Source organism: Lampris incognitus, chromosome 4 (assembly GCF_029633865.1).
Source record: "Lampris incognitus isolate fLamInc1 chromosome 4, fLamInc1.hap2, whole genome shotgun sequence".
NCBI lineage: Eukaryota > Metazoa > Chordata > Actinopteri > Lampriformes > Lampridae > Lampris > Lampris incognitus.
The window spans coordinates 8,713,159-8,740,681 of record NC_079214.1 but is presented as its reverse complement, the minus strand read 5'-3'; the positions used below and the strand labels follow the sequence as shown (position 1 = coordinate 8,740,681).

Here is a 27,523-nt window from a genome sequence, read left to right as displayed (position 1 = left end):
GGGACAGAAGATGGACGACTCAGAAGACAGAGGAGAGACAGGAAGTGATGAGCAAAGAAGTGAGCGAGGACAGATGGAACGGAGGGGGCGTTACAGTTGTGTTTTTTTGTCTCCGTGTGTGTGTGTGTGTGTGTGTGTGTGTGTTTATATGTGCTTGCATTGGTGTCAGAAGTGGGATGGTGAGACCATGAGGTCATCGGAAGCGCGTGCGCCCGGAGGCGTGAGGGAGCTGGTATGCTGAAGCACGGGGACGTGCTTCCCGAACGGGGTGGGGGGGGGGGGGGTAGTGTAACGACCACGCATAACTAGACTCGCTGGCCCTTGGCTAATGGGTCGGACTCTTTAGTCAACTGGTTAACGTAGTCCCCCATGGTGCGGGCGACCTGGGTTCACGTCCCGGCTCCGGCGGTTCCCTTGCTGCCCCCCCCCCCGAATTCGCTACGTTGTCAGAAGTGGGACGGTGAGGCCATCGGAAGCGCGTGCGCCCAGAGGCGCGAGAGAGCTGATATGCTGGAGCACGGGGACGCGCTTCCCGAGGGGGAGGGGAGGGGGGGGGGTAGTGTAACGACCACGAATGACTTGACTCGTTAGCCCTTGGCCAACGGGTGGGACCCTTTAGTTGACTGGTTAGCGCAGTCACCCGTGGTGCGGGCGACCCGGGTTCACATCCCGGCTGCGGCTGCGCTGGGCTCCCCCAAGCTCGCTACATTATGGCTCCCCCAAGCTCGCTACATTATGTCTCCCCCAAGCTCGCTACATTATGTCTCCCCTTTGTGTAAATGACATTCTAAATACAAGGGAAACTGAGCCCCAAAATACACAATACAGTAATTCTGCAGTCCTTTGTGTGCGCGTGCACGTGACAAGAGGACAGTGAGGCAAATAATTCAGAGATGTGTGAGAGGAACCAGCAGTGGGCCTGGAATAAGGGACATTTAACCCTTTCCCACCACCCCGGTAGCGGTGCCGGTGCCTCATCTAGAACCGGTCCCACGCATTTCCACCGGCAAAATGGCTGGAGCAGAAGTTGGAACCGCTGACGTCAGTGGTTATGGGAGGGGCCACCGCCGGATTTTCCCCGCCCCCTTAACCCTTGGCACGTGTCTATGGTGTAGTTTTGCAGTGGAAACAAGAAATTGGCCGCCATTTTGAGAAAACGTGAGTGAAAGCGGCAGCGTTGACAGCAACACCGAGAGACGAGAGGGGAGAGTAGAGGAAGAGGAGGAGGTAGAAGAGGAGGAAGAGAAGGCTACCTGTTTGGAAAGGTGGTGGGGATAGGATGTGAAAGGTGGGCTCGGTGAGGCTGCTGCTTGTTCAGCTGTGTGGATGTGATGCTGGAGGTTGGGGCGTTGCGGGCGGGTGAGGAGGACAGCTGGGTGCAAGAGCAGCCAGTGTTTATTTATAAGTAAATGCTCTGAATAATTTAGAGGAACCATTAAGTGGCCATGTGGGTTATTCCCAAGTCAGACCAGCAGGGGATACAAACCCAAGTCCACAACACGCTGCTGAAGCAGAGATGGACCTTTTATATGCAATGTCACGTAATGTCCTTGAAAAGCAGCACGTCAATGGGCTCAACTGTGTAAAATCATGTTCTTGCCAGAAAATGTATATAAAATATATATGACATATTTTACTTTGATTTAATATATAATTGATATATATATATATATGTGTATTTATAATTCTAATTTTATGTACAAGCACTCACACACACACACACACACACACACATAAAATTCATAATATGTAATATAAAATAATATATGAATATAATATATATAATTTATGATAGTGTCCAATCACTGCTGGGATGGGCTCCAGCATCCGCGCGACCCTGAGAGCAGGATAAGTGGTTTGGATAATGGATGGATGGATGGATGTATAATATATAATTATAATAATTTATAATTAATTGTATATATTTCACTAAACAAGGCTGTGCATGGACTGAGGGTGTCTTCCAGTGTTGTGTGTCTGTCTCCGTGTTTTCCCCTGTGTGCGTAAAGCCTCTGAGACTAACTGATTTCGGGGTCCACAAATAAACTTGACTCGAGCTGACTGGTTAAATTGGTATTTGTCGGGGTCCTTGTCAGCTGAGGGGTTCATTAGACTTTCGTGTTCTAATCTCACTATTTGCCTTCTCTTAACTCCATATCACTCTACCCCCCCTACCCCCCCCCCCCCTCTCTCTCTCTGTCCCGACTCGCTCGCTCTCTCTACCTCTCTCTCTCTCTCACTCACTCTCTACCTCTCTCTCTCTCTCTCTCTCTCTCTCTCTCTCTCTCTCACTCTCTCTCTACCTCTCTCTCTCTCTCACTCTCCCTCTACCTCTCACTCTCTCTCACTCTCTCTCTACCTCTCTCTCTCTCTCTCTCTCTCTCTCTCTCTCTCTCTCTCTCTCTCTCTCACTCTCTCTCTTCCTCTCTCTCTACCTCTCTCTACTCTCTTCCTCTCTCTCTACCTCTCTCTACTCTCTTGCTCTCTCTGTCCCTACTCTCTCTCTCTCTCTCTCTCTCTCTCTCTCTCTCTCTCTCTCTCTCTCTCTCTCTCTCTCTCTCTCTCACTCTCTCTCTTCCTCTCTCTCTATCTCTCTCTACTCTCTTGCTCTCTCTGTCCCTACTCTCTCTCTCTCTCTACCTCTCTACGCTCTCTCTCTGTCTCCACTCTCTCTCTGTCTCTCTCTTTACCTCTCTCTCTCACTCTCTCTCTTCCTCTCTCTCTACCTCTCTCTACTCTCTCACTCTCTCTCTACCTCTCTCTCTCTCTCTCACTCTCTCTCTACCTCTCTCTACTCTCTCATTCTCTCTGTCCCGACTCGCTCGCTCTCTCTCTCTCTCACTCTCTCTCTACCTCTCTCTCTCTCTCTCTCTCTCACTCTCTCTACCTCTCTCTACTCTCTTGCTCTCTCTGTCCCGACTCTCTCTCTCTCTCTCTCTTCCTCTCTACGCTCTCTGTCTGTCTCTGCTCTCTCTCTGCTCTCTCTCTGTCTCCACTCTCTCTCTCTCTGTCTCTCTCTTTACCTCTGTCTCTCTGTCTTTCTCTGTCTCCACTCTCTCTCTGTCTCTCTCTGTCTCTCTGTCTTTCTCTGTCTCTGTCTCCCTACCTCGCGTTACCTCTCTCTCTCTGTCTCTCTCTCTGTCTCTCTCTCTCGCTGTCTACCTATGACGGTGTTTTTAAGCTTGCTGCTCTTCCTAGCAATGTCCCAGATTGCTGTGGCGTTGGGGCCCAGAACCGTAAAACAATGCCCCACTTCAAGGATCACAGGAGACCCAGTCACAGAGACACCGAGGGAGAGATAAATGGGCAAAAGAAAGAGAGAAAGAGAGAGAGAGAGAGAAAAGAAGAAGCAGGGATTATACGACAGAGAAGAGACAAATGTGCATGGTGTGTTTGTGTGTGTTGGGTGTGGGGAGGGAGACTCGAGAGGCGCGTCTGAGAGTAAGTAAGTATAGAAGCAGAATTAGCCTTTGGTTGACTCCCCCTTGTTCTAGTTCCAGTGCTTTTATCCACATCATGGCAGAGACGGAGTAGCTAGCGTGGCTTCTTTAGTCAGGGCCGGACATTTGAGGTCTCTGCAGAGTTCAAAACACCGCCGCTGCCCCTGTTTTAAACCAGGATAAGGCGAAAGCAAAGCTATTTTAAGGCTAACCTTATTATTTATACGCCCTCGACGAGTTTAAACCAAAAAATAAAGCTGCAACATCTCCCCCCCCAAAAATTGCCGAGTCAAATAAAGCGTGCCACCGTTGGGCCGTCTGGTCTGGGTTGACACAGCTGTACATGTTTATTTCGGTTCGGCCCGTCTGAAAATGGGGCGGGAGGGCGTCGCCTTCAACGCAGAAGTGCTTCACATCACAGATTCTTTTTCTTCTGTGCAGCTTATCCACCGGCTTGCAACTGGTTTCATCATCCTTCCAGGCTGAGCAGATAAAAGATCTGTGAGTGCCTTATATGTTCTTTGAGGCATAGTGTCGTTTGGATTCATCGCCCAGCGTTGATGAGGAAACGGTGTTGGGGAATATAAAACTAAACGGCGTAGTGCAAATCAACGAAGAGGTCACGGTACGCCGAAGAAATCTATTCATGATGTTCTGGATGAAAAGAACGGTGTCAGTATTTGCATCTGGAGGCTTGTCAAGGGTGCGGGGCGGCAGGGCGCATTGGATTTCTCGCCATTCTCGAGTCAGATAATAAATGCCATAGGGTTGCTCGTTTCCAGTGCACTAGATACGTGCATTGGGCACCCCATCCGGAACGATCTGAGTCTCATTTTCCGGAAAGTAAAATGTAGACTGACGTTGGGGAAGTGCTGGTGTGAAAGCCTTTCAGCCAGAGTAGTCCGGAGAACAAACCTGCATGGGAACGACATGCTTCCATGCCATCCTCGCTATTTCGTCATTCTTTTGGGATATACTTTATTAATCCCCGCGGGGGAAATTCTTCTCTGCATTTAAGCCATCCTAGCTGTGTAGCTAGGAGCAGTGGGCGGCCGCCGTGCAGCGCCCGGGGACCAAGTCCAGTTCATCTTGCCGTGCCTCGGTCAGGGGCACAGACAGGAGTATTAACCCTAACATGCATGTCTTTCTGATGGTGGGGGAAACCAGAGCACCTGGAGAAACCCCACCGCAGACATGGGGAGAACATGCAAACTCCACACAGACGACGACCTGGGATGACCCCCAAGGTTGGACAGTCCCAGGGTTCGAAGCCAGGACCTTCTTGCTGTGAGGCGACAGTGCTAATCGCTGCGTCACCACGCCGCCCGATATATTTTGCGATATGTTGTTGTCAGTGACTTAACCTCATTGTAGTGTGGACTAAGCTAAAGGCACACAGCATGGGAGACATGGGTCTTGGCGAGCCTATTATTTATATCTGCTCTCCAAATCAGTTTTTTAGTCCCGTCCTGGGTCAAAAAATTAGCATTGTGAGTGTGCATTTGAATACTGAACAGGAAAGCACTGCAGCAACTTTAATTACCAGTGACACGTTTGACCAACAAACCAACTAAACAACAGTCAAACTCAAACAAGTACACATTTACACAAATATAAGACGTAGACAGTCGTCATCATCATCATCATGGGCGGTCACTTGGGGTCAAGTAAGACCGTCCTCCCTCTGGGTCGTCAGATGGGTGTAGAGGTCAGTCCTGGAGCTGCATAGGGAGGACGCCTGCGTGTGACAGCTTTTTACGTGGAGAGGCTGATGCGTCTGCAGCCACCACACGGTCCTTGGCAGGGGGTGGCCAGAGTCCAATGGCGTGGAGAACCAAGACGATTGGGGACCACCCTCTGTTGCAGCCTTCATCCACCTTCACTGCTGTTGTGAACCGGAGACATCTTCTGCCAGTTCCACCGTTGAGGTCTTTGTTGAATCGCGCTTCGTCTGGAACCTCCCCCTTGACCTATCCACCTTGGGTGACCCTACGAGGAGCCAAGCTCTGGACGGCACAGCTTTTGGGATCATTGGTGCAAACTTCTCCGCCATGGCAAGGTGGCGATCCAGGAGAAGGCAGTACGATACACTATCATTAACCACACTACAATTAAACGCTACAGTTAAATACTGCTCCAGGCACCATACCACACATTACCGGCCTTTCCCTGTGTGACCTGGCTAAATAGGATGGCGTTTCTCAGGAATTGTACTTTTCCAGCTTTTAGATATATAAGATGATCTTTCAGCGACCCCATCTATTGCGTTGGTTGCGGTCACGTCCCTCCAGCCTCCTTTCCCGCCTCTTCTGCCGCTTCTCACTCTGTTTCCGTGTCTCTTCATCTCGGCCCTTGGCTGCCATTTGGCCCGTGCTGGAATCTTCCAGAACGGCCCGGCGAGTCACCTTCCACCTCTGGGTAATTAAACACACCCTCAGGCAGGCACATTGACCAAGGTATACAAACGCCGAAGTGAACAACTTCGTTTGCTCCTTTACCTGGTACATGCAGTTCATATTACGTCTGCCCAACAGCAGCTGGTGGGTCCTCAGACAGACAGACATATTTCTCCGATGATAATTGTTTTGATCCTTTTTTTCAAAGACTATAAGGAGATTTGGGATGTGGCTGAAGGTTTCATATTCAAACCACCACACTGGAGCATAGGAAAGTCTCCCTATGAAAGAGAATAAACCGGATTCAGACACGAACTGTTTCTCCTACTCATACGTGGTCAAGATGACCTCAGCGATAATATCTCACGTCCTTTTTATCAACATACTTATGATCTACTGTGCAGTGGCTGTCCAATAAGAGTAATCTAGATTCAGACTTGTATTACTAGTAGACATAATACTTGTTGCTAATCCAAGTATAATTATAATACTCTCTAAGCATGATCACAGAATTCACAAAAGGAGATATCTTGATAACAACTACTAAGAGGCTTTCTAGTCCAAAACAGCTGCAAGCCCACGAGCGATCCTGCTAGAAAGCCTGGATGCTGCTTGTGTTGCCGTTGATTGGCAGTCTGTAAATCTGCCATGACAGTGCTGACATAACGAGGCATCTAGCTAGTTCATTATGTATTATGATTTTATGTCAAAGTCATACGTTGTTGGCCCTGTCATCTTCATCATTTTGTTGACTCAAACAGAGATTTGTGTTGGGGCAACAAAACCAATGTAAAAAATTCAATGTTTTATGTTTCATTTATGTGCCTTTGACAATGGTAGGCAGTTTTTAATGCTACTCTGCAAATGTAGACATCATTATTTTGGCAATTTGAACCCCAACACAACAGATCAAGAAATTGTTAACTAGCTACATGTGGTAGCTAGTTAATTTTATATATATATATATATATATATATATATATATATATATATATATATGTGTGTGTGTGTGTGTGTGTGTGTGTGTGTGTGTGTGTGTGTGTGTAGTACACAAAGAGCATTTGCATTGTAACTGCTGGTACTGGAGCACTAGAAGATGGGATGCAGTGATTGAGTAGTTTGATTCTGCTTTGTAATCGAATTACGCGTGACAATGCTTACTTTTCTGCTCGTCATTTGATGATTTTTATTCATTTTCCTGTATTGCGTTGAAAACAATTGCTTTTGTTGGTTTTTCAGAACTCTTCTTTCTTCTTTTCTTTTGCACTTGGTTTTGTTTTCTGTGGAAGTACATGGAGAGCAGTGGAGGAACCGGAGTCAAATCCCTTGTATGTGTAGGCCTGCACATACTTGGCCAAATAAAAGTGATTCTGAAATTCCCATTGTAGTTTCTGACATGCTTTTTTTAGTTTGTTTTTTTGTGTGTGCCATTTTTACCTTTATGAGCTAGAGATGGTGAAGAGGCAGACAGGAAATGGGACAGAGAGAGAGAGAGAGAGAGAGAGGGGTATGATATGCAACAAAGGTCGTCGGCCGGATTCGAACCGGCGGCAGTTGTGACCATGTGGTATAGGCTGTAGTCTTATTCTGCGCTAACGTGAACAGGACTTTTCTATCACAGCATGCGGCTGCGGCTGAAACATTCAGCAGGAAGGTGAAAGGGGGTGGAGGTTGGGAGGTGGATATGATGGATCAGGGAATGTAATATTTGTCAGCAATACAGAGAGATAATTTGTTGCCATTTAAACACAGCCTCTGTAAATCCTCCATTCCACAGGGAAAACAGAACCAGACACATTATTGATGGTTGTCTGGGCAAACGACGTAAACCTGGTTGATTTAAAGTAACCGCACAACCAGCTATTTGCTGCAAAACGGTTATCAGTCAACAAAATAAGTGTCTCTGTGTTAAGAAGTGCTTTGAGAAACCAAACGGGCATTTTTGCTCATTTTCATGAGCTGATTAGATCCCGCCGTCTGTTAAAGAATTTCATTCTGATGAATACCCGATTAACAGGTATCCGATAGCTTCCGGGTATCATTACGATTCCAAACCGTTTTGACAAAGAAGCTGTCGTTATTTTGGGTGCACACCCAATACTCCGTCATTAAGTGTGTCTCGGTGTCATGCGTGTCAGAAGACGTAGGGCGGGTGGCGTTGTCGTTAAAGTCATCCCTCTTACACGTGCTGAGATCAGTGTGTTGTCATGGAGCAAACCACGTGTCTTGTGAATATTACTTATTTTGTTTGTTTCTCATGAGGCGATCAGAAAGCTCTCAACCGCACCACCCTCATATTTTCAGTGGCTGCCTTTTTTTAATCAATATTTTTAGCGCTTATTCTCACATTTTATCATTGTACAAACAAACAAATGCAATTAAACCAAGCAAATGTTTCTCGGGTTTCTAAAGAGCCGCAGAATTCAGGCTGATAGTTGTTATTGGCCCCTTTGTGCGTTGTGGGGACGCCATGAAGCATAAACAGTGATAGCGATGGCCGTAAAGGGATAACACAAGGACAAGGAAAGATGAAGACTGTGGAGGAGGCTCATTCAGTACGACAGGGATATCTGAAATGCCGTGAGGAGGAAGTGCGAAGGCTTCCGGAAGGCCCGACGACATGTCTCACAGCAACCTCCCAGCTCCGATTGGTATCATAAAAAAATTAGTTTTTTTTTTTCTTTTATGGTCTGATAGAAAAATGTTATTTGATACTAGGCTGGATGACAGTACAAGGTTGTGGATATATAGCTTTGAAGTCAATACTTAATTATTTAGGCTTGACGGGCTCAGTAAAGGCTCCAAACTCGCGAAGCGTTTCATCTAACAGGCGTTATTAACATATATTGTGATGTCAGAAAGCGACAAATGTTCAAAAAAAACCCAACATGGCTGTGAAGGAATGTAGAGACCATAGTCCTGGACTGGCAGCACCCACTGGTTTCTAAAAATAAAATGGGTTGGCAGAAGCACTGAAGCACATATCAGCCTTTTACTGTAACTCTCTAGAATGTTTCAGGGAGTGTTTTGCAAAATGCATTGCTATGGTTAAGTGTACAGGATCTGAGGAAATTAATCGGCGATCTTGAAAACGGGGGTAAATGCTCAGGTAGGAACCTACTAAAGGACTGGTCACATTACCACATTGCCCTCTTTGGGTTTCCTTCACTTCAGTTATATGTGGATTATCCCACTTATACCAGAGTCACCTACCAAAGAATTAAAGTAAAAGCATTCACTTATTTTTTGTTGAACATTTTGGACTCAATTAAAAGGCTATGAAGCAAAAGTTAGCTAACTAAGCTAACTTTCAATGTTCACTGGCTTTGCTGCTGATTCAGTGTGTTGCTATGGTTACGGCACGATGGATTTAGAACAGTGATTAAACTTGAGCCGAAGTACGTGTGTACTATAGGGTTTTTACTTACACCCTCCAGACCAGTATTCTCTGTGACCATGGTATAAGTCAGGGGTGGCTAACCATGTGCCATGGAGAGCCATGTGTACGCAGGTTTTCATTCCAGCCGGACACCCCCCTCCAGGTGATTTCACTGATTAGCAACCCTTCAACCAAAGAGGAAGACTGTATCAGTGAAATCACCTGGTGTGGAGTAGGGCTGGAATGAAAACCTGCATACACATGGCTCTCCATGGCACATGGTTAGCCACCGCTGGTATAAGTCTTCCTTGACCAATAGAACCGCTCGTAGTAACGGTGATGCTGGAAATTAGGGGTGTGCGATACTGCAAAATTTGGTTTCGATCCGATACCAAGCAAATACAGGGCCGGTATCCCGATACCGATACTTTTAAAGCGGCTTATGTACTTTCATGTAAGGGGAGAGCAGTGTGTCATGATTTATGAGGTGAATGAATCATCAGTAGGCTAAATCTGGATACATTTACATGACCACTAAATGATTTTTTGATTTATGATTTGAAAGATTTTTTGCTTCACACTTAAACATATGCATGTTAAAACACGGGACAGTTTTAAAGGCAAATGCCAAAAATATTTTCTTATTACTGTAAGTTGAATGGGCAATCATGAAGAAAGTTTTTTGAATAAACAAAAGTGCACACAATTATTTGTGGGGAATGAATGTTTTAAAAGTTCTATTCTTTCCATTAGAGGTTTTTGTTCAGAAATGATAACACGTTTACATTTTTCCCTTTCACTGCAAATAACTAAACAAAAGCACAAACCCCAAACAATTCTTCTTTCCTTCAGTTAGAGCAACATTCTTAACCTTTTTAACCCCCAAGACCCTCCTGTGTCCAAGGAAATATTCCCTTTTGAGAACTAGAGTTCGAGGTTTTTGTTTACCAATGACAAGTTTACATTTTTCCCTTTCCATTTTTTTAACAAAGTGCACAAAATTATTTGAACAATGAATGTCTTAAAACTGTTGTAAACAAGCAAAGTGCAAATAACCAAATAAAAGCACAAACTACCCCAAACCATTATTCTTTCCTTCAGTTACAGCAACATTCTCAACCTTTTTTACCCCCAAGGCCCTCCTGTGACCAAGGACATATTCCTTGAGGCCCCCTTTTGGGCCCCAGCCCCCCTGTTGGGAACCACTGAGTTTAGTTAGAGGTTTTTGTTCAGAAACAATAGCATGTTTACATGTTGCCCTTTCATTGCACTTCTTTTCTGGCCTACTAATTGCCCTGCCTTAGAGAACATCCTCTCTGCAGGTACAGAGGACGCAGTGACTCCCAGGTGTTTCTTGGCAAGCTTGCTTAGAGAGGGGAATGTTTGTTCATTTTTTATTCCACCAAAGCAGTGGGTCTTGATCCCGTGGAATTGGCTTCTCTTCTGAGAGCCGGCGCATTTCAATTAAGGCATCGGTGCCAGTTGTGCGATGCTGCTGGGATGCGAGCACTTGAGTGTCAAACTCTGTCCATGTCCCACCTTTTGCTGCAGGCGGGGATGCGGTGGCCACTGCAGGGGAGGTCGAGGTAGTCGCAGTACCCATTGCTGAGGCAGAGCTCGAGGCAGATTCAGGAGCTGACACTGAAGTGGCTGAGGTCTGGTTCAGTAACTGCATTTCAGTGATGTTTCTTCCTATTTGTTATCCCTGTTAAAGGGTTTTTTTAGGGAGTTTTTCCTTATCCGATGAGAGGGTCTAAGGACGGGATGTTGTGTTGCTGTTAAGCCCACTGAGGCAAATTTGTAATTTGTGATATTGGGCTATACAAATAAAACTGATTTGATTTGATTTGATGAGTTGCCCTTTTACAGGTTCAACGTTTGCTTGGTCGTGGAACCCAAGGTTTTTAAATATTGTGCCCAGGAAGGTGCTTGCAGCGAGACCATAAAAGGTTTCTGTTACGTCTCGCCGCTCCACACCCGCTCTGCAGTGTAACCTTGGCCAAGGCTCAACGTCTCCCCGCTCCACACCCGCTCTGCAGTGTAAGCGTACCCGGAGCTCTGCCAACTCCACCTGATGCCTGTTTCCTCGTTACCCCTCCACTCACCTGTTGGCAATCACCTCCCTATATCTGGCTGTGTCACTCTCAGCTTGTTGCCAGTTCGTGCCGTTCCCTGGGAGAGTACTTGTGCTTGTCCTGCTCATCGAAGTTTGTTTACTTACCTGGATCTTCCCTGGAGATTTCTCTGTTGGACCTTCCTCGTTGCTCCCCATCCCCTGTGCGCTGCTTTCCGTTTACGAAGAGGATTTCTTCACTCCAGCGTTGCTGTGATTTTCCGTTCTCCTTTGGTATCCTCCTGTTTACCCCCCCCCCTCCTGCCTGGATTAAGGGCCGACTCCACTGTTCCCGGATTAAAGGGCGACTCCACGGTTCCCGGCTTAAAGGTGGACTTCGCGTTTCCTGGTGAGAGTGGACTTCCTGAGTTTTCTCTTCAATAAATTAGCCTGTTGGTCCCGCTATATTGTGCCTTCTGTGTTTGTGCTCTTGGGGTCGGGTGCAAACCCTAACAGTACGAACTGGCCATGACGACCCCAGCCAGCACAGACGGCACACCCACAGCCAATCCGGTGCAAGCAGCCCTAGTAAAACAAATTCAGATTACCAACGCCCATTCCCAGCAATTACAAGAGGCTTCGGTTGCTGTGCAGGGTCTCCAGTCTCAAGTTCAACCCCTGCAAGCTTCTGTGGAAGCTTTAGCTGTCCAGCAGGCGGCGATGGCGAGTCAGCAGGCAGAGATCATGCAACAACTGCAGACCATTTCAGCAGCTCTTGCCAACCAGCAGCTGAACCAGCCTGTACCGCCGCAAGTGCGCCCCCTGTGGCCGCCGCTCCAGTAGATCCTCCGGTTCCTGTTTATTTACCCCGTGGAACCATCATTACCAGTCCACGCCCATTTGACGGTAACTTTGAAACTTGCTCTACCTTCATTATGCAGTGTGAGCTTGTTTTCACACACCAGCCCACCGTGTTCTCCAGTGATACTGTTAAGATCGCTTACGTGACCAACCTGCTCAGTGGTCGAGCAGCGCAGTGGGCTACGTCTTCTTGGTCCATGGGGGCCAGCTACTGTAACTCTTATAGAGACTTTGTCGCAGAGCTACGTAAGGTTTTCCACCATCCGGTAAGCGGTCGGGATTCTGACTCACGACTGAATAACATCCAGCAGGGCGGCGCCAGCGTCACAGATTACTCCGTCGACTTCCGCCTGGCTGCCGCTGAGAGCGGATGGAATGACCAGGCCCTGCGTGCCACTTTTCGTAGAGGATTGAGCGAGGCGGTGAAGGATCAACTTGCTACCCGAGAAGAACCCTCATCTCTGGATGACCTCATTGCTCTCGCTATCCGCATTGATGGACGTATCCGGGAGAGAAAGCGTGAGAAGGCCTTGCGTGGAACTTCCTTCAATCCCAGAACTACCTCTGCGTCAGACCGAACCGCTGTTCCCGTTTCCCCGGCCAATCCCTCCTCTGACTCTTTCGCGACAACGCCACCTGGGGATGTAGAAGAGCGGATGGAGGTAGGACGTGCTAGACTTACTCCTGCTGAACGGGAGAGCCGATTCAAGGCCGGTCTTTGCCTGTACTGTGGTCTTAAGGGGCACCGACTCCGCGACTGTCCCTCATGGCCAAAAGATTAGGCTTACCAGGACCAAGGGAGATCCTAGTAAGCCGCCTTTCCTTCTCCCGTGGGTCCGAATCTCGCGGCCATCTTGTTCCTATTGCTTTAGTCTGGGCGGGCCAGAGACTTTCCCTTGGAGCCCTGATTGATTCCGGAGCAGATGATAGTTTTATGGACCTTGACTTTGCCTCGCAGGCAGACATTCCCCTTGAGTCTCTTGGGACCCCCATTGATGCGTTTGCCTTGGATGACCGGAGATTAGCCTGTATCACACAGCGGACCGTCCCCGTTACTCTCACCGTTGCAGGTAACCACACAGAGACAATGCAATTTTACATCATACGTTCCCCGCTTAATCCAGTTATCTTGGGACGCCCCTGGCTCAGACACCATGAACCCCACATCTCTTGGTCCACAGGCACAGTCCTTGGATGGGGCTCTACTTGCCATGCCCAATGCCTTCGTGCAGCTCCTAGTGCTACGCCTTTGAGCTCGCCTACTCCCCTGCCTCCTGATCTCTCCTCCGTGCCCCCTGTGTATCATGACCTTGGTGAGGTATTTAGCAAGACCCGTGCTAAGTCACTCCCGCCTCACCGCCCGTATGATTGCGCCATTGATCTCCGTCCTGGGGCTACTCTTCCCAGTAGCCGCCTCTACAACTTGTCACTCCCTGAGAAGGCGGCCATGGATGAGTACATCACCGAGTCCCTTGCTGCAGGTCTCATCAAGCCCTCGTCTTCCTCTGTTGCTGCAGGGTTCTTTTTTGTGAAGAAGAAGGACGGGGGACTTCGACCTTGTATTGACTACCGGCAACTGAACGCAATCACCATTAAGAACAAGTACCCGCTTCCACTTATGAGTTCGACTTTTGAGCCTCTCTCACAGGCGACCATCTTCACCAAGCTAGACCTGAGGAGCGCTTACCACCTCGTGCGAATCAGGGAAGGCGATGAGTGGAAGACCGCCTTCAAAACACCCCGAGGCCACTATGAGTACTTGGTGATGCCGTTCGGACTCACAAACGCACCAGCAGTGTTTCAGGCGTTTATGAACGACGTACTCTGTGACATGTTGGATGTGTTTGTCGTCGTTTACCTGGACGACATCCTCATTTTCTCCCAGTCTCTTGAGGAACACGTCCAGCATGTTCGCAGGGTACTGGAGCGCTTCCTCCAGAACCAACTCTACGTCAAGGCGGAGAAGTGCCTGTTTCACTCCCCCTCTGTGGATTACTTGGGATTCATCGTAGAGAAGGGACGGACCAGAGCAGATCCCCGCAAGGTCCAGACAGTGGTGGACTGGCCGGAACCTACCAACCGTAAGGAGCTGCAGAGTTTTCTAGGGTTCGCAAATTTCTACCGGAGATTCATTCGCAACTACAGCCAGCTGGCAGAACCGCTTACTGCGTTGACCTCCCCAGCCAAACCCTTCATCTGGTCTCCTGCTGCCAGCTCTGCTTTCCAAGTCCTCAAGACAAGGTTCACCTCGGCCCCAGTGCTGCTCCATCCTGACCCCAAGAGACAATTCGTGGTAGAGGTTGATGCCTCGGATTCAGGCGTAGGGGGGGTGCTCGCCCAGCGGTCGGCTGAGGACCAGAAACTCCATCCTTGCGCCTTTTTCTCCCGCCGATTTCTGCCGGCCGAGCAGAATTATGACGTTGGAAACCGGGAGTTACTGGCTGTAGTGGCTGCTCTGGAGGAATGGCGCCACTGGCTCGAGGGCGCTGAGCACCCGTTTCTCATCTGGACGGACCACAAGAACTTGACTCACCTGAGGGCAGCCAAACGTCTCAACAGTCGTCAGGCTCGGTGGGCTGGCTTCCTTAGTCGTTTCAACTATGTTCTGACTTACCGTCCTGGGACACGCAACGTAAAGGCTGACATCCTGTCTCGGCTACACCCGAAGGAAGGCGCGTTTGAAGAGCCTGAACCCATCCTCCCTGCGGCTAGAGTGGTCGGTGTGGTCACTTTTGGTCTTGAGTCGGCTGTTCGCACTGCCCAACGTGCTCAACCCGCTCCGAGTAACGTGCCACCCCGTCGCCTCTTCGTCCCAGATGCTGTTCGGTCTCGAGTTCTTCAGTGGGGTCATAGCAGTCGTTTCTCCTGTCACCCAGGAGTTAGTCGTACCCAGTCGTTCATCGCTCGGCGCTTCTGGTGGCCAACTATGCGGGAGGATGTCAAGAGCTTTGTAGCGGCCTGCACTGTTTGCGCCCGCAGCAAGGCCTCTCACCAGGCGCCATCTGGTCTGTTGCAGCCACTCCCTATTCCTAGCCGCCCCTGGTCTCACGTGGCTTTGGATTTCGTTTCCGGACTACCACCTTCTCGGGGAAACACTGGTTCTCACCGTCATAGACCGTTTCAGCAAGGGCGTCCATCTGATAGCCCTTCCCAAACTTCCTTCGGCTGCTGAGACCGCGGACCTCTTGATGCAACATGTCTTCTGGCTTCATGGCCTGCCATCAGATGTAGTCTCCGATAGAGGTCCTCAGTTCACCTCACAAGTGTGGCGTGCATTTTGTAAAGGCATCGGAGCCACAGTAAGTCTGTCTTCGGGCTACCACCCCCAAACAAATGGTCAGACCGAGAGGGCAAACCAGAGCATGGAGACAGCGTTGCGTTGTGTATGTAACAGCAAGCCCTCCACCTGGAGTGACTACCTACCGTGGGTAGAGTACGCCACCAATTCCCTGGTCAGCTCTGCATCTGGACTTTCTCCATTCGAGGCATCCCTGGGGTATCAACCTCCCCTGTTCGACCCACAGCAGGATGAAGTGGCCGTTCCCTCCGTACAGCTCCACTTGCGACGCTGTCAGCGTGTCTGGAGTACCATCCGGACAGCACTGCTCAAGGCTGGGGAGCGCGCTCGCAGAGGGGCTGACCGGCGACGTACCCCTGCGCCGGAGTACAAGAAGGGACAGAGGGTCTGGCTGTCCACGAAGGACGTTCCCCTCCAGACAACCGACAAGAAACTCTCGCCCCGCTTCATTGGTCCTTTTGAAGTCCAGAAAGTCCTGAGCCCGGCAGCTGTTCGGCTGAAGCTGCCTTCCTCCATGCACATTCATCCTGTCTTCCACGTCTCTCGAGTTAAGCCCGTCTCCAGCAGTCCTCTTATGCCCCTGGTTCCTGAGCCTCCGCCTCCGGAATTTGTAGATGGTCATCCTCAATGGAAGGTCCGCCGGCTGCTTAAAGTCCGGCGCTGCGGCCGCGGGTTCCAGTATCTCGCGGACTGGGCAGGTTATGGACCTGAGGAGCGCAGTTGGATTTCGCGGAAGCTCATTATGGATCCCTCTCTCCTCGCCGACTTCTACCGTGCCCACCCGGGGGCGCCAGGTCAGTCGCCAGGTGGCTCCCGTAGAGGGGGGGGGGTACTGTTACGTCTCGCCGCTCCACACCCGCTCTGCAGTGTAACCTTGGCCAAGGCTCAACGTCTCCCCGCTCCACACCCGCTCTGCAGTGTAAGCGTACCCGGAGCTCTGCCAACTCCACCTGATGCCTGTTTCCTCGTTACCCCTCCACTCACCTGTTGGCAATCACCTCCCTATATCTGGCTGTGTCACTCTCAGCTTGTTGCCAGTTCGTGCGGTTCCCTGGGAGAGTACTTGTGCTTGTCCTGCTCATCGAAGTTTGTTTACTTACCTGGATCTTCCCTGGAGATTTCTCTGTTGGACCTTCCTCGTTGCTCCCCTTCCCCTGTGCGCTGCTTTCCGTTTACGAAGAGGATTTCTTCACTCCAGCGTTGCTGTGATTTTCCGTTCTCCTTTGGTATCCTCCTGTTTACCCCCCCCCCTCCTGCCTGGATTAAGGGCCGACTCCACTGTTCCCGGATTAAAGGGCGACTCCACGGTTCCCGGCTTAAAGGTGGACTTCGCGTTTCCTGGTGAGAGTGGACTTCCTGAGTTTTCTCTTCAATAAATTAGCCTGTTGGTCCCGCTATATTGTGCCTTCTGTGTTTGTGCTCTTGGGGTCGGGTGCAAACCCTAACAGTTTCAATGCCTTTGAAACGACGTCGGCATTGAACTGACAGCTCGGCGGCTAGCTTGCTACCGTTGCGCTCATAAGATGCAGTTGCTCTCATAAGGAGTGACATGAGAGGAATCACTCTTGAAAGTGAAACGTGCTTTTCACTTGATATCTCTCTTGTCACTTCCTCAAAGGGTCTCAGGGCATCAGTGGAGAGACTGATCGTGGACCAGTCTTCCTCACTTAAACACAGTGAGCTCTTTCCAAGAAGGCAGAGGAGTGTTGTAACAGCTCCCTTCTGCTCACAGAGTCTCGGCAACATGTAGAACACAGAGTTCCATCTTGTTTCAACCGACTATCAGTTTGTGTCCTGGAAACTTCAGCTGTTTCTGAGTTTCTTTGAGCTTCTCTGCTGCTCTTGTGCTGTGATGAAAGAAAGCTACTATAGCACTGCATCTCTGCTGGATGTTAAGTAGATCAGGAAGAGCCTTAATGGAGTCTTTTACCACTAAATTTAAAGTGTGTGCAAAACATGGATAATGCGCCCAACCTGCTTTGTGCACTGCAGCAACCATATTGGCTCCATTATCTGTGACTACAGCCTGAATTTTGTCAGTTATGCCCCATTCATCAGCGATCCGTTTTAATTCTGTGCAAATGTTGTCAGCTCTGTGTTGTCCTGCAAAACTACAGGTTTCCAGGACATGGGCTTGCATCTGCCAGTTCTCATCAATGACATGGCATGAGACAGTCAAATAAGCCTCTGTGGCTCTTGTCGTCCACGTGTCTGTTATGAGTACAACAGTGTTTCCACCATCCAGAGATTTTTCAACTTTTGATCGGCGTTCTTCATACATTTCTGGTATGTTCCCGTCCATTAAAGTTTTCCTACTTGGAATCTTGTAGTGTGGCTCAAGTGTCTTGACAACATTCCTAAAACCCTCATCTTCAACCACGGAGGGAGGTTGCATGTGCTTCACAGTCATTTTGGCAAGGCTTCTGGTTATACTGAGAGCTCCTGGGGAATCACCTAGACCAGTGTTTCTCAACCCAGTCCTCAAGGACCCCCCTATCCTGCAGATTTTCTTTGCAACCCTTAATAGCTACCTGTTTGTAGTAATTCAGCAGTGAATGTCAGAGTTTGCACACCTTGCATAATTAAGTGCTGTGAGATGATTGGTCGAGTAAGTACAAGCAGAGCTACCTATGCAGGGGTACAATGAAAATCTGCAGGATAGGGGGTCCTTGAGGACTGGGTTGAGAAACACTGGCCTAGATGAAATAACAAAATAATTAGGTCTATAGACTACATACAGGAATCCTATAGTCTCCCTTTCACAGCTACACAAAAAACATTACTATATTCACCCATTTTTACATTTCAGTTTTGCAGTTTTTTCTTCTTCTTTCAATTCCATTAGAATAACTCATTTAGATCAGTTTCAATGGGCTGAATATATTTGATTGCCAGAATATAGTCTTTATTTAATCAGTCTGCTAAAGTAACGGCTAATGATGTACAATCACAGTTTGAATCATCATCATCAGGTCGAGTATCCTCGGGTGGAGCCCACACGTGTCTTTCCACGTTTGGGTGACCTAAGCAGAGTGTCGCTTGCAAGTTCTTCCTCGCTCCTCCAGCAATGACCAGCAAAAAAACCAGTTTGAAAATCTGACATTAAGCAATGCTGAAGATCCGATTCGACTAGAACATTAGGCTACCTGGATACCCCTTGCCTCTCTGAAAGGACTCTCTGGGATGGGGGTCTGTCTGTCTGTGAGAGTTCTCCTCCTCCTCCTCCTCCTCCTCCCTTCGTTTCGTTTGAAGCTCTGCGTTCTCGTTCTCGTGGGTTTTCATATGTTTATTTCAATTTGGTGGCGTCGCCACGGTGGTGAACAGCCTTCTTAGGCACAATACAGTTCGCAGGGTTTTCGTTTCCATGTGTAAAATAGCTCTGCTCGGCGCTCCTCTTCCTCTCTGCCGCCACTGCACGTGTCAGGTTGGGGCCGCGAGTCGGGGTGTGCGGTCTCTGCGCGCGCGCGCGACGTGTACGTTCTCGTGACGACACGACAACAACAGCGGTGGTGGAGGAGGAGCAAAGCGTGCGCGTATGCAGGCGTCCGGGTGGCGTGTTGGTCTGTTCCGTTGCCCTACCAACACGGGGATCGCCGGTTCGAATCCCCGTGGTACCTCCGGCTTGGTCGGGCGCCCCTACAGACACAATCGGCCCTGTCTGCGAATCGGTCCTGGTCGCTGCACTAGCGCCTCCTCTGGCCGGTCGGGGCGCCTGTTTGGGGGGGGGGGGCTGGGGGGAATAGCGTGATCCTCCCACGCGCTACGTCCCCCTGGTGAAACTCCTCACTGTCAGGTGAAAAGAAGCGGCTGGCGACTCCACATGTATCGGAGGAGGCACGTGGTAGTCTGCAGCCCTCCCCCGGATCGGCAGAGGGGGCGGAGCAATGACCGGGACGGGTCGGAAGAGTGGGGTGATTGGGCGGATACAGCTGGGGAGAAAAAGGGGGGGGGGACAAAACAAAATAGGGTGCGCATATGTGTTCACGACAATAGGTCGTTTGCACAGACAGTTGTACTCTTTGTTGAAATGGGCGACTTATAAGAGAGAAACTGAAGCCGGCACCGATCCCATTGCGCTAGAATCGATCCGGTATCGACGCCCACGTGGTATCGGTATTACCGATATTTGGATCGATCCGCCCACCCCATATTGAAAATCGAACATGGAGGAAGCCATCAATCTCGCACCATCCGGTGATTTATAATCTCAGTTATGCAGATTACAAAAATACGCTCCAAAAACGAGGCTGCGTTGAAACAGATCTGCACCATCTGCCAGATCTGCACCATTGTGGAAGATGGACGCCATCTGCATTAAGCAGATGGCGTCCATCTTCTGCAATCTGTGTTTAGTGTTAGCGGTTTAAGCTACTACATTGTATCCTGCTATGCCCATGTTTTACTTGTGTGTTTCTGGGATCCCCCCCCCCCTTTTCTCCCCAATCGTATCTGGCCAATTACCCAATTCCTCCGAGCCGTCTCGGTCATTGCGCCACCCCCACCCCCCCCTGCTGATCCGGGGAGGGCTGCAGACTACCACGTGTCTCGTGGAGTCGCCAGCCGCTTCTTTTCACCCGACGGTGAGGAGTTTCACCAGGGGGACGTAGCGCGTGGGAGGATCACGCTATTCCCCCCAGTTCCCCCTCCCCCCCGAACAGGCGCCCCGACCGACCAGAGGAGGCGCTAGTGCAGAGAACAGGACACATACCCACAGACATGGACAGTTGTGTGTGGGCAGCGGGATAGACCGCGGTGCCACCCAGACGCCCACTGCCCTTGCTCGTTGCCGGTCATGAAGGGATTTTGGTTGCGTCATTGGCGATGTGACCGCCCCTTTACCCGTACACGTACACACTTCACTGCACCTACATTAAGGCTAATTAATGGTAAGCCCAACGTGAAAAACACGCTGCTACGTAGACGGGCCTCACGGGCCCTATGTAGGGTACCAAGTGCCGGAGGGGGCTGCAAAACAGTACAACGATCATCATGATGATCATAATGATGAATTGAGATGAAGCACGACTACAATAAGCACCGTTAGACCATTATAGGCAATACTAACATGTATTATGGCAGTGGTCGTGAACCAGCTGATGTGGTAAGAAGAATATTCATGCTGACGTATAAGAAACGGAACCTCTTGTTTCGTAGCTGGACTCTCCATCCGAATCGCTTTACCATCAGTTTATACAGCGTTTCTGTGTAGAGACGTGTTTAAGTAGCGCATCACAACGATGACGTTCTGTTACAGACTTTTCTGGAGCCAAATGTACTGGTACTGTACTGTTCTTGTTCCTCTTTTGCAGTAGTACTAGCAGTAGTAGTAGTAGTGGTGGTAGTAGTAGTGGTAGTGGTAGTAGTAGTAGTGGTTGTAGCAGTAGTGGTAGTGGTAGTAGTAGTAGTGGTGGGAGTAGTAGTGGTGGTAGTAGTAGTAGTAGTGGTGGTAGTAGTAGTAGTAGTGGTGGGAGTAGTAGTGGTGGTAGTAGTAGTAGTGGTGGTAGTAGTAGTAGTAGTGGTGGTAGTAGTAGTAGTAGTGGTGGGAGTAGTAGTGGTGGTAGTAGTAGTAGTAGTAGTGGTGGTAGTAGTAGTGGTAGTAGTAGTAGTGGTGGTGGTAGTAGTAGTAGTAGTGGTGGGAATAGTAGTGGTGGTAGTAGTAGTAGTAGTGGTGGTAGTAGTAGTAGTGGTGGTAGTAGTAGTAGTAGTAGTAGTGGTAGTAGTAGTAGTAGTGGTGGGAATAGTAGTGGTGGTAGTAGTAGTAGTAGTGGTGGTAGTAGTAGTAGTAGTGGTGGGAATAGTAGTAGTGGTGGTAGTAGTAGTAGTAGTGGTGGGAATAGTAGTGGTGGTAGTAGTAGTAGTAGTGGTGGGAGTAGTAGTGGTGGTAGTAGTAGTAGTGGTAGTGGTGGTAGTAGTAGTAGTGGTGGTAGTAGTAGTGGTAGTAGTAGTAGTGGTAGTCGTAGTAGTGGTGGTAATAGTAGTAGTAGTGGTGGTAGTAGTAGTGGTAGTAGTAGTAGTGGTGGGAGTAGTTGTGGTGGTAGTAGTAGTAGCGGTGGTAGTAGTAGTAGTAGTGGTGGGAGTAGTAGTGGTGGGAGTAGTAGTAGTAGTGGTGGGAATAGTAGTGGTGGTAGTAGTAGTAGTAGTGGTGGTAGTAGTAGTAGTAGTGGTGGTGGGAGTAGTAGTGGTGGGAGTAGTAGTAGTAGTGGTGGTAGTAGTAGTAGTAGTGGTGGGAATAGTAGTGGTGGTAGTAGTAGTAGTAGTGGTGGTAGTAGTAGTAGTAGTGGTAGTAGTGGTGGTAGTAGTATTAGTAGTTGTGGGAGTAGTAGTGGTGGTAGTAGTAGTAGTGGTGGTGGGAGTAGTAGTGGTGGGAGTAGTAGTAGTAGTGGTGGTAGTAGTAGTGGTGGTAGTAGTAGTAGTGGTGGGAGTAGTAGTAGTAGTGGTGGTAGTAGTAGTGGTAGTAGTAGTAGTGGTGGTAGTAGTAGTAGTAGTGGTGGGAGTAGTAGTGGTGGTAGTAGTAGTAGTGGTGGTAGTAGTGGGTAGTGGTGGGAGTAGTAGTGGTAGTGGTAGTAGTAGTAGTGGTAGTGGTAGTAGTAGTAGTGGTGGTAGTAGTAGTAGTAGTAGTAGTGGTGGTGGTAGTAGTAGTAGTAGTAGTAGTGGTGGTATTAGTAGTGGTAGTGGTAGTAGTAGTAGTGGTGGGAGTAGTAGTGGTGGTAGTAGTAGTAGTAGTAGTGGTGGTAGTAGTAGTGGTAGTAGTAGTAGTGGTGGTGGTAGTAGTAGTAGTAGTGGTGGGAATAGTAGTGGTGGTAGTAGTAGTAGTAGTGGTGGTAGTAGTAGTAGTAGTAGTAGTGGTGGTAGTAGTAGTAGTAGTAGTAGTGGTAGTAGTAGTAGTAGTGGTGGGAATAGTAGTGGTGGTAGTAGTAGTAGTAGTGGTGGTAGTAGTAGTGGTGGTGGTAGTAGTAGTAGTAGTGGTGGGAATAGTAGTAGTGGTGGTAGTAGTAGTAGTAGTGGTGGGAATAGTAGTGGTGGTAGTAGTAGTAGTAGTGGTGGGAGTAGTAGTGGTGGTAGTAGTAGTAGTGGTAGTGGTGGTAGTAGTAGTAGTGGTGGTAGTAGTAGTGGTAGTAGTAGTAGTGGTAGTCGTAGTAGTGGTGGTAATAGTAGTAGTAGTGGTGGTAGTAGTAGTGGTGGGAGTAGTTGTGGTGGTAGTAGTAGTAGCGGTGGTAGTAGTAGTAGTAGTGGTGGGAGTAGTAGTGGTGGGAGTAGTAGTAGTAGTGGTGGGAATAGTAGTGGTGGTAGTAGTAGTAGTAGTGGTGGTAGTAGTAGTAGTAGTGGTGGTGGGAGTAGTAGTGGTGGGAGTAGTAGTAGTAGTGGTGGTAGTAGTAGTAGTAGTGGTGGGAATAGTAGTGGTGGTAGTAGTAGTAGTAGTGGTGGTAGTAGTAGTAGTAGTGGTGGTAGTAGTAGTGGTAGTGGTAGTAGTAGTAGTGGTGGTAGTAGTATTAGTAGTTGTGGGAGTAGTAGTGGTGGTAGTAGTAGTAGTGGTGGTGGGAGTAGTAGTGGTGGGAGTAGTAGTAGTAGTGGTGGTAGTAGTAGTGGTGGTAGTAGTAGTAGTGGTGGGAGTAGTAGTAGTAGTGGTGGTAGTAGTAGTGGTAGTAGTAGTAGTGGTGGTAGTAGTAGTAGTAGTGGTGGGAGTAGTAGTGGTGGTAGTAGTGGTAGTGGTAGTAGTAGTAGTGGTGGTAGTAGTGGGTAGTGGTGGGAGTAGTAGTGGTAGTGGTAGTAGTAGTAGTGGTAGTGGTAGTAGTAGTAGTGGTGGTAGTAGTAGTAGTAGTAGTAGTGGTGGTGGTAGTAGTAGTAGTAGTAGTGGTGGTATTAGTAGTGGTAGTGGTAGTAGTAGTAGTGGTGGGAGTAGTAGTGGTGGTAGTAGTAGTAGTGGTGGGAGTAGTAGTAGTAGTGGTGGAAGTAGTAGTGGTGGGAGTAGTAGTAGTAGTGATGGGAATAGTAGTAGTGGTAGTAGTAGTAGTAGTAGTGGTGGTAGTAGTAGTAGTGGTAGTAGTAGTAGTGCTGGTAGTAGTAGTAGTAGTAGTGGTGGTAATAGTAGTGGTGGTAGTAGTAGTAGTATTGGTGGTAGTTGTAGTAGTAGTGGTGGTAGTAGTAGTGGTAGTGGTAGTAGTAGTAGTGGTGGTAGTAGTATTAGTAGTTGTGGGAGTAGTAGTGGTGGTAGTAGTAGTAGTGGTGGTGGGAGTAGTAGTGGTGGGAGTAGTAGTAGTAGTGGTGGTAGTAGTAGTAGTAGTAGTGGTGGGAGTAGTAGTAGTAGTGGTGGTAGTAGTAGTGGTAGTGGTAGTAGTCGTAGTAGTGGTGGGAGTAGTAGTGGTGGTAGTAGTAGTAGTGGTGGTAGTGGTAGTGGTGGTAGTGGTAGTGGTAGTAGTAGTAGTGGTGGTAGTAGTAGTAGTGGTGGGAGTGGTAGTGGTAGTAGTGGTAGTGGTAGTAGTAGTAGTGGTGGTGGTAGTAGTAGTAGTGGTGGTAGTAGTAGTAGTAGTGGTGGTAGTAGTAGTGGTAGTGGTAGTAGTAGTAGTGGTGGGAGTAGTAGTGGTGGGAGGAGTAGTAGTAGTGGTGGGATTAGTAGTGGTCGGAGTAGTAGTGGTGGTAGTAGTAGTGGTGGTAGTAGTAGTAGTGGTGGTAGTAGTAGTAGTGGTAGTAGTAGTGGTGGTAGTAGTAGTAGTGGTGGTAGTAGTAGTAGTAGTAGTGGTGGTAGTAGTAGTGGTAGTGGTAGTAGTAGTAGTGGTGGGAGTAGTAGTAGTAGTAGTGGTGGTAGTAGTATTGGTAGTGGTAGTAGTAGTAGTGGTGGTAGTAGTAGTAGTAGTGGTGGTAGTAGTAGTGGTAGTGGTAGTAGTAGTAGTGGTGGTAGTAGTAGTGCTGGTAGTAGTAGTAGTGGTGGTGGGAGTAGTAGTGGTGGTAGTAGGTGCACAAAAGAGTGCATTACTACAGAAGCTTCTGTTCTGTTAGACCCATTTATCTGTTTATATATGCTGAATGCAACTGCACATTTTGGTTCCAGTTTCTCTGATTTTATTTCTTTTATAGTAGTAGTATTTAGAAGACAAATGAGATGTTGTCATTTCATAACAGATTTTACGGCACGGTGGCCCCGTGGTTAGCGCTGTTGCCTCACAGCGAGACGGTCCTGGGTTCGAACCCCAAGTCGTCCCGAGTCCTTTCTGTGTGGAGTTTGCGTGTTCTCCCCGTGTCTGCGTGGGTTTCCTCTGGGTGCTCCGGTTTCCTCCCACCATCAAAAAGACATGCATGTTAGGGTTAATACGCCTGTCCGTGCCCCTGAGCAAGGCAATGAAAAGAAGAACTGGAGTCGGGCCCCCGGGCGCTGCAGCTGCCCACTGCTGCTATACAGTAGGATGGGTTAAATGCAGAGAACTAAGGTCATTGTAACCTGTACAATGACCAAATAAAGTGGCTTTATATAGGTTTGTATTTAATAGGTTTATATAGGTCGTTTTATAGGTTTGTATTTAAATTGATCTATCATGGATTATGTTCTATCAGGTTAAGAATTTAAGATCTTGGTTAGCCTATTAATCGTGTTTTCATCTCCTGTGTGAATGTAAATGTAAAATATAAAGTTTTCCTCCTCACATCAGATTGTAATAATGATAATGATAGTCATACATAATTGTTTGATCGATGTATTTATATTCAGATTTGTTCTGTGTGTGTATGTGGGGGGGGGGGGGTTGGGGGGGTGCAATTATGCTTAGGGCCCCCAAATGGCCAGCAGTGGCCCTGGTCCGGGTGTCCTTACTATCTCAAATGATCCCACTTGTCTTTGCCTTGAGACGGACTCTGTTGCCTCTCAAGCCGCCTTCATGGGCCCCGTGTAAGCCGTGGCCTTGAATCCTTAACTCCGACCTTCCACATGGCGCATTTGTGTCTCGCTGTTCAGCATCGCCTCGCGGATCAATCATCCTTGATACTGTCCTTGTCTGCTGTTCCTTCCCGTGGCATGGTGAGGCCTGCGAAGGAACCTGTCAACTAGATGTTGAGCTACGGCGGTGGATAAGGTCATTGGCTCGGTTGGCAGTTTTATTTCAACATGTGAACTTTCAAATACTGATGCCAGTTTCTCCGGTGCCTGGTTCTAGCATCAAACGTGCCTTGCTTTCAGGGATCTTCGAGGGAAACGGTTAAGAATTCATGCAGCAAAAAAACGCTTCGATTTGAATTATCATTTTAAATTGCTGAATTTATCATTTTGAACAGGAGTGAGAAATGATTTTGATTCTGCCTCAGGCTCCCAAAGCCAACCGTTATGTTCTCCCTCTCCGTTGGTGTACTCGGACACTCTAGACAAAAATAATAAAACATAAAGAAAGACCTCCAGCGTGGAGACCAGCAACAGCACTTTTGTTATTTGGGTCTCCTCAGTAACATGTCAACATCCCGGCTCTGCTGTCTCGTGGTCTAGATCCTGCGTCCCAGACGGGGTGCCGCGTGTTTTTCCCATCCATCCATCCATTATCCAGGCCGCTTATCCCAACCGGGGTCGCGGGATCCTGATGCCTGTCCCAGCAGTCATTGGGCGGCAGGCGGGGAGACACCCTGTAGCCAGTCCATCACAGGGCCCACACAGACACACACCCCTAGGGACAATTTAGTACAGCCGAGTCACCTGACCTACACGTCTTTGGACTGTGGGAGGAAACCCACGCAGACACGGGGAGAACATGCAGACTCCACACAGAGGACGACCCCCCAAGGTTGGACTACCCCGGGGCTCGAACCCAGGACCTTCTTGCTGTGAGGCGACCGCGCTACCCACTGCGCCACCGATGGTACAGATTTTTTTTTTTAATAGCAGACAAAGAAATTTTAGTACATGCCTTTGTATCATCAAGATTTGACTGCGGCAATGTTCCTGCTCTCTGGCTCACCAAGAATGCGGCACAATGCCTTGCAGTGCAGACTGCAGCTCGGACAAAAGCCTCCGGCTTGTACAAAAGACCGCCAGTAAAACTGGAAAATGTGATCACATAACGCTCGTCTTGACCACTCCACACCGTCTCGCTGTTCAGATCAGGTCTGGTTTTAAAATCCTCTGGCACGCCGATTATTTCACTGTTCCAGACACGGAAAAGAAACCGGCGTGAGTATTGTAACGTGCATGGATAAGAAGACACGCTGGCCGCTGGCTGGCGGGTCTGACCCTCTAGTCTAGCGGTTAGCGATGCCTCCTGCGGTGCGGGCGATACCGGTTCGCGTCCGGGCCGCGGCAGTTCCGGTGGTTGCGTTGTCCCCCCCGAATTCGCTACATTGGTGTCAGAAGTGGGATGGAGCGACCGTAAGGCCATCGGAAGCGCATGCGCCCTGAGGCGTGAAGGAGCTCATATACTTAGGCGCGGGGACGCGCTTCCCGAAGGAGGGGGGGTGGTGTAACGTGCATGGATAAGAAGACACGCTGGCGGGTCTGACCCTTTAGTCTAGCGGTTAGCGATGCCTCCTGCGGTGCGGGCGATACAGGTTCGCGTCCCGGCCGCGGCAGTTCCGGTGGTTGCGTTGTCCCCCCCGAATTCGCTACATTGGTGTCAGAAGTGGGATGGAGCGACCGTAAGGCCATCGGAAGCGCATGCGCCCTGAGGCGCGAAGGAGCTGATATGCTTAAGCGCGGGGACGCGCTTCCCGAAGGAGGGGGGTGGTGTAACGTGCATGGATAAGAAGACACGCTGGCCGCTGGCTCGCGGGCCTGACCCTTTAGTCTAGCGGTTAGCGATGCCTCCTGCGGTGCGGGCGATATGGGTTCGCGTCCCGGCCGCGGCAGTTCCGGTGGTTGCGTTGTCCCCCCCGAATTCGCTACATTGGTGTCAGAAGTGGGATGGAGCGACCGTAAGGCCATCGGAAGCGCATGCGCCCTGAGGCGCGAAGGAGCTGATATGCTTAAGCGCGGGGACGCGCTTCCCGAAGGAGGGGGGTGGTGTAACGTGCATGGATAAGAAGACACGCTGGCCGCTGGCTCGCGGGCCTGACCCTTTAGTCTAGCGGTTAGCGATGCCTCCTGCGGTGCGGGCGATATGGGTTCGCGTCCCGGCCGCGGCAGTTCCG

The 27,523-nt window shown here is 49.2% G+C and overlaps 1 protein-coding gene across 1 annotated transcript in view; it reads left to right on the top strand.

Moving 5' to 3' along the window:
- Positions 1 to 8,724: 8,724 nt before the first annotated feature.
- syt7b (synaptotagmin VIIb) overlaps positions 8,725 to 27,523 on the top strand; it is a 174,085-nt gene continuing 155,286 nt past the window's right edge. The window contains exons 1-2 of the mRNA XM_056278806.1: positions 8,725 to 8,740; positions 10,767 to 10,880. Coding sequence (XP_056134781.1) covers positions 8,725 to 8,740; positions 10,767 to 10,880 — 130 coding nt within the window. The remainder of the gene's footprint in view (positions 8,741 to 10,766; positions 10,881 to 27,523) is intronic.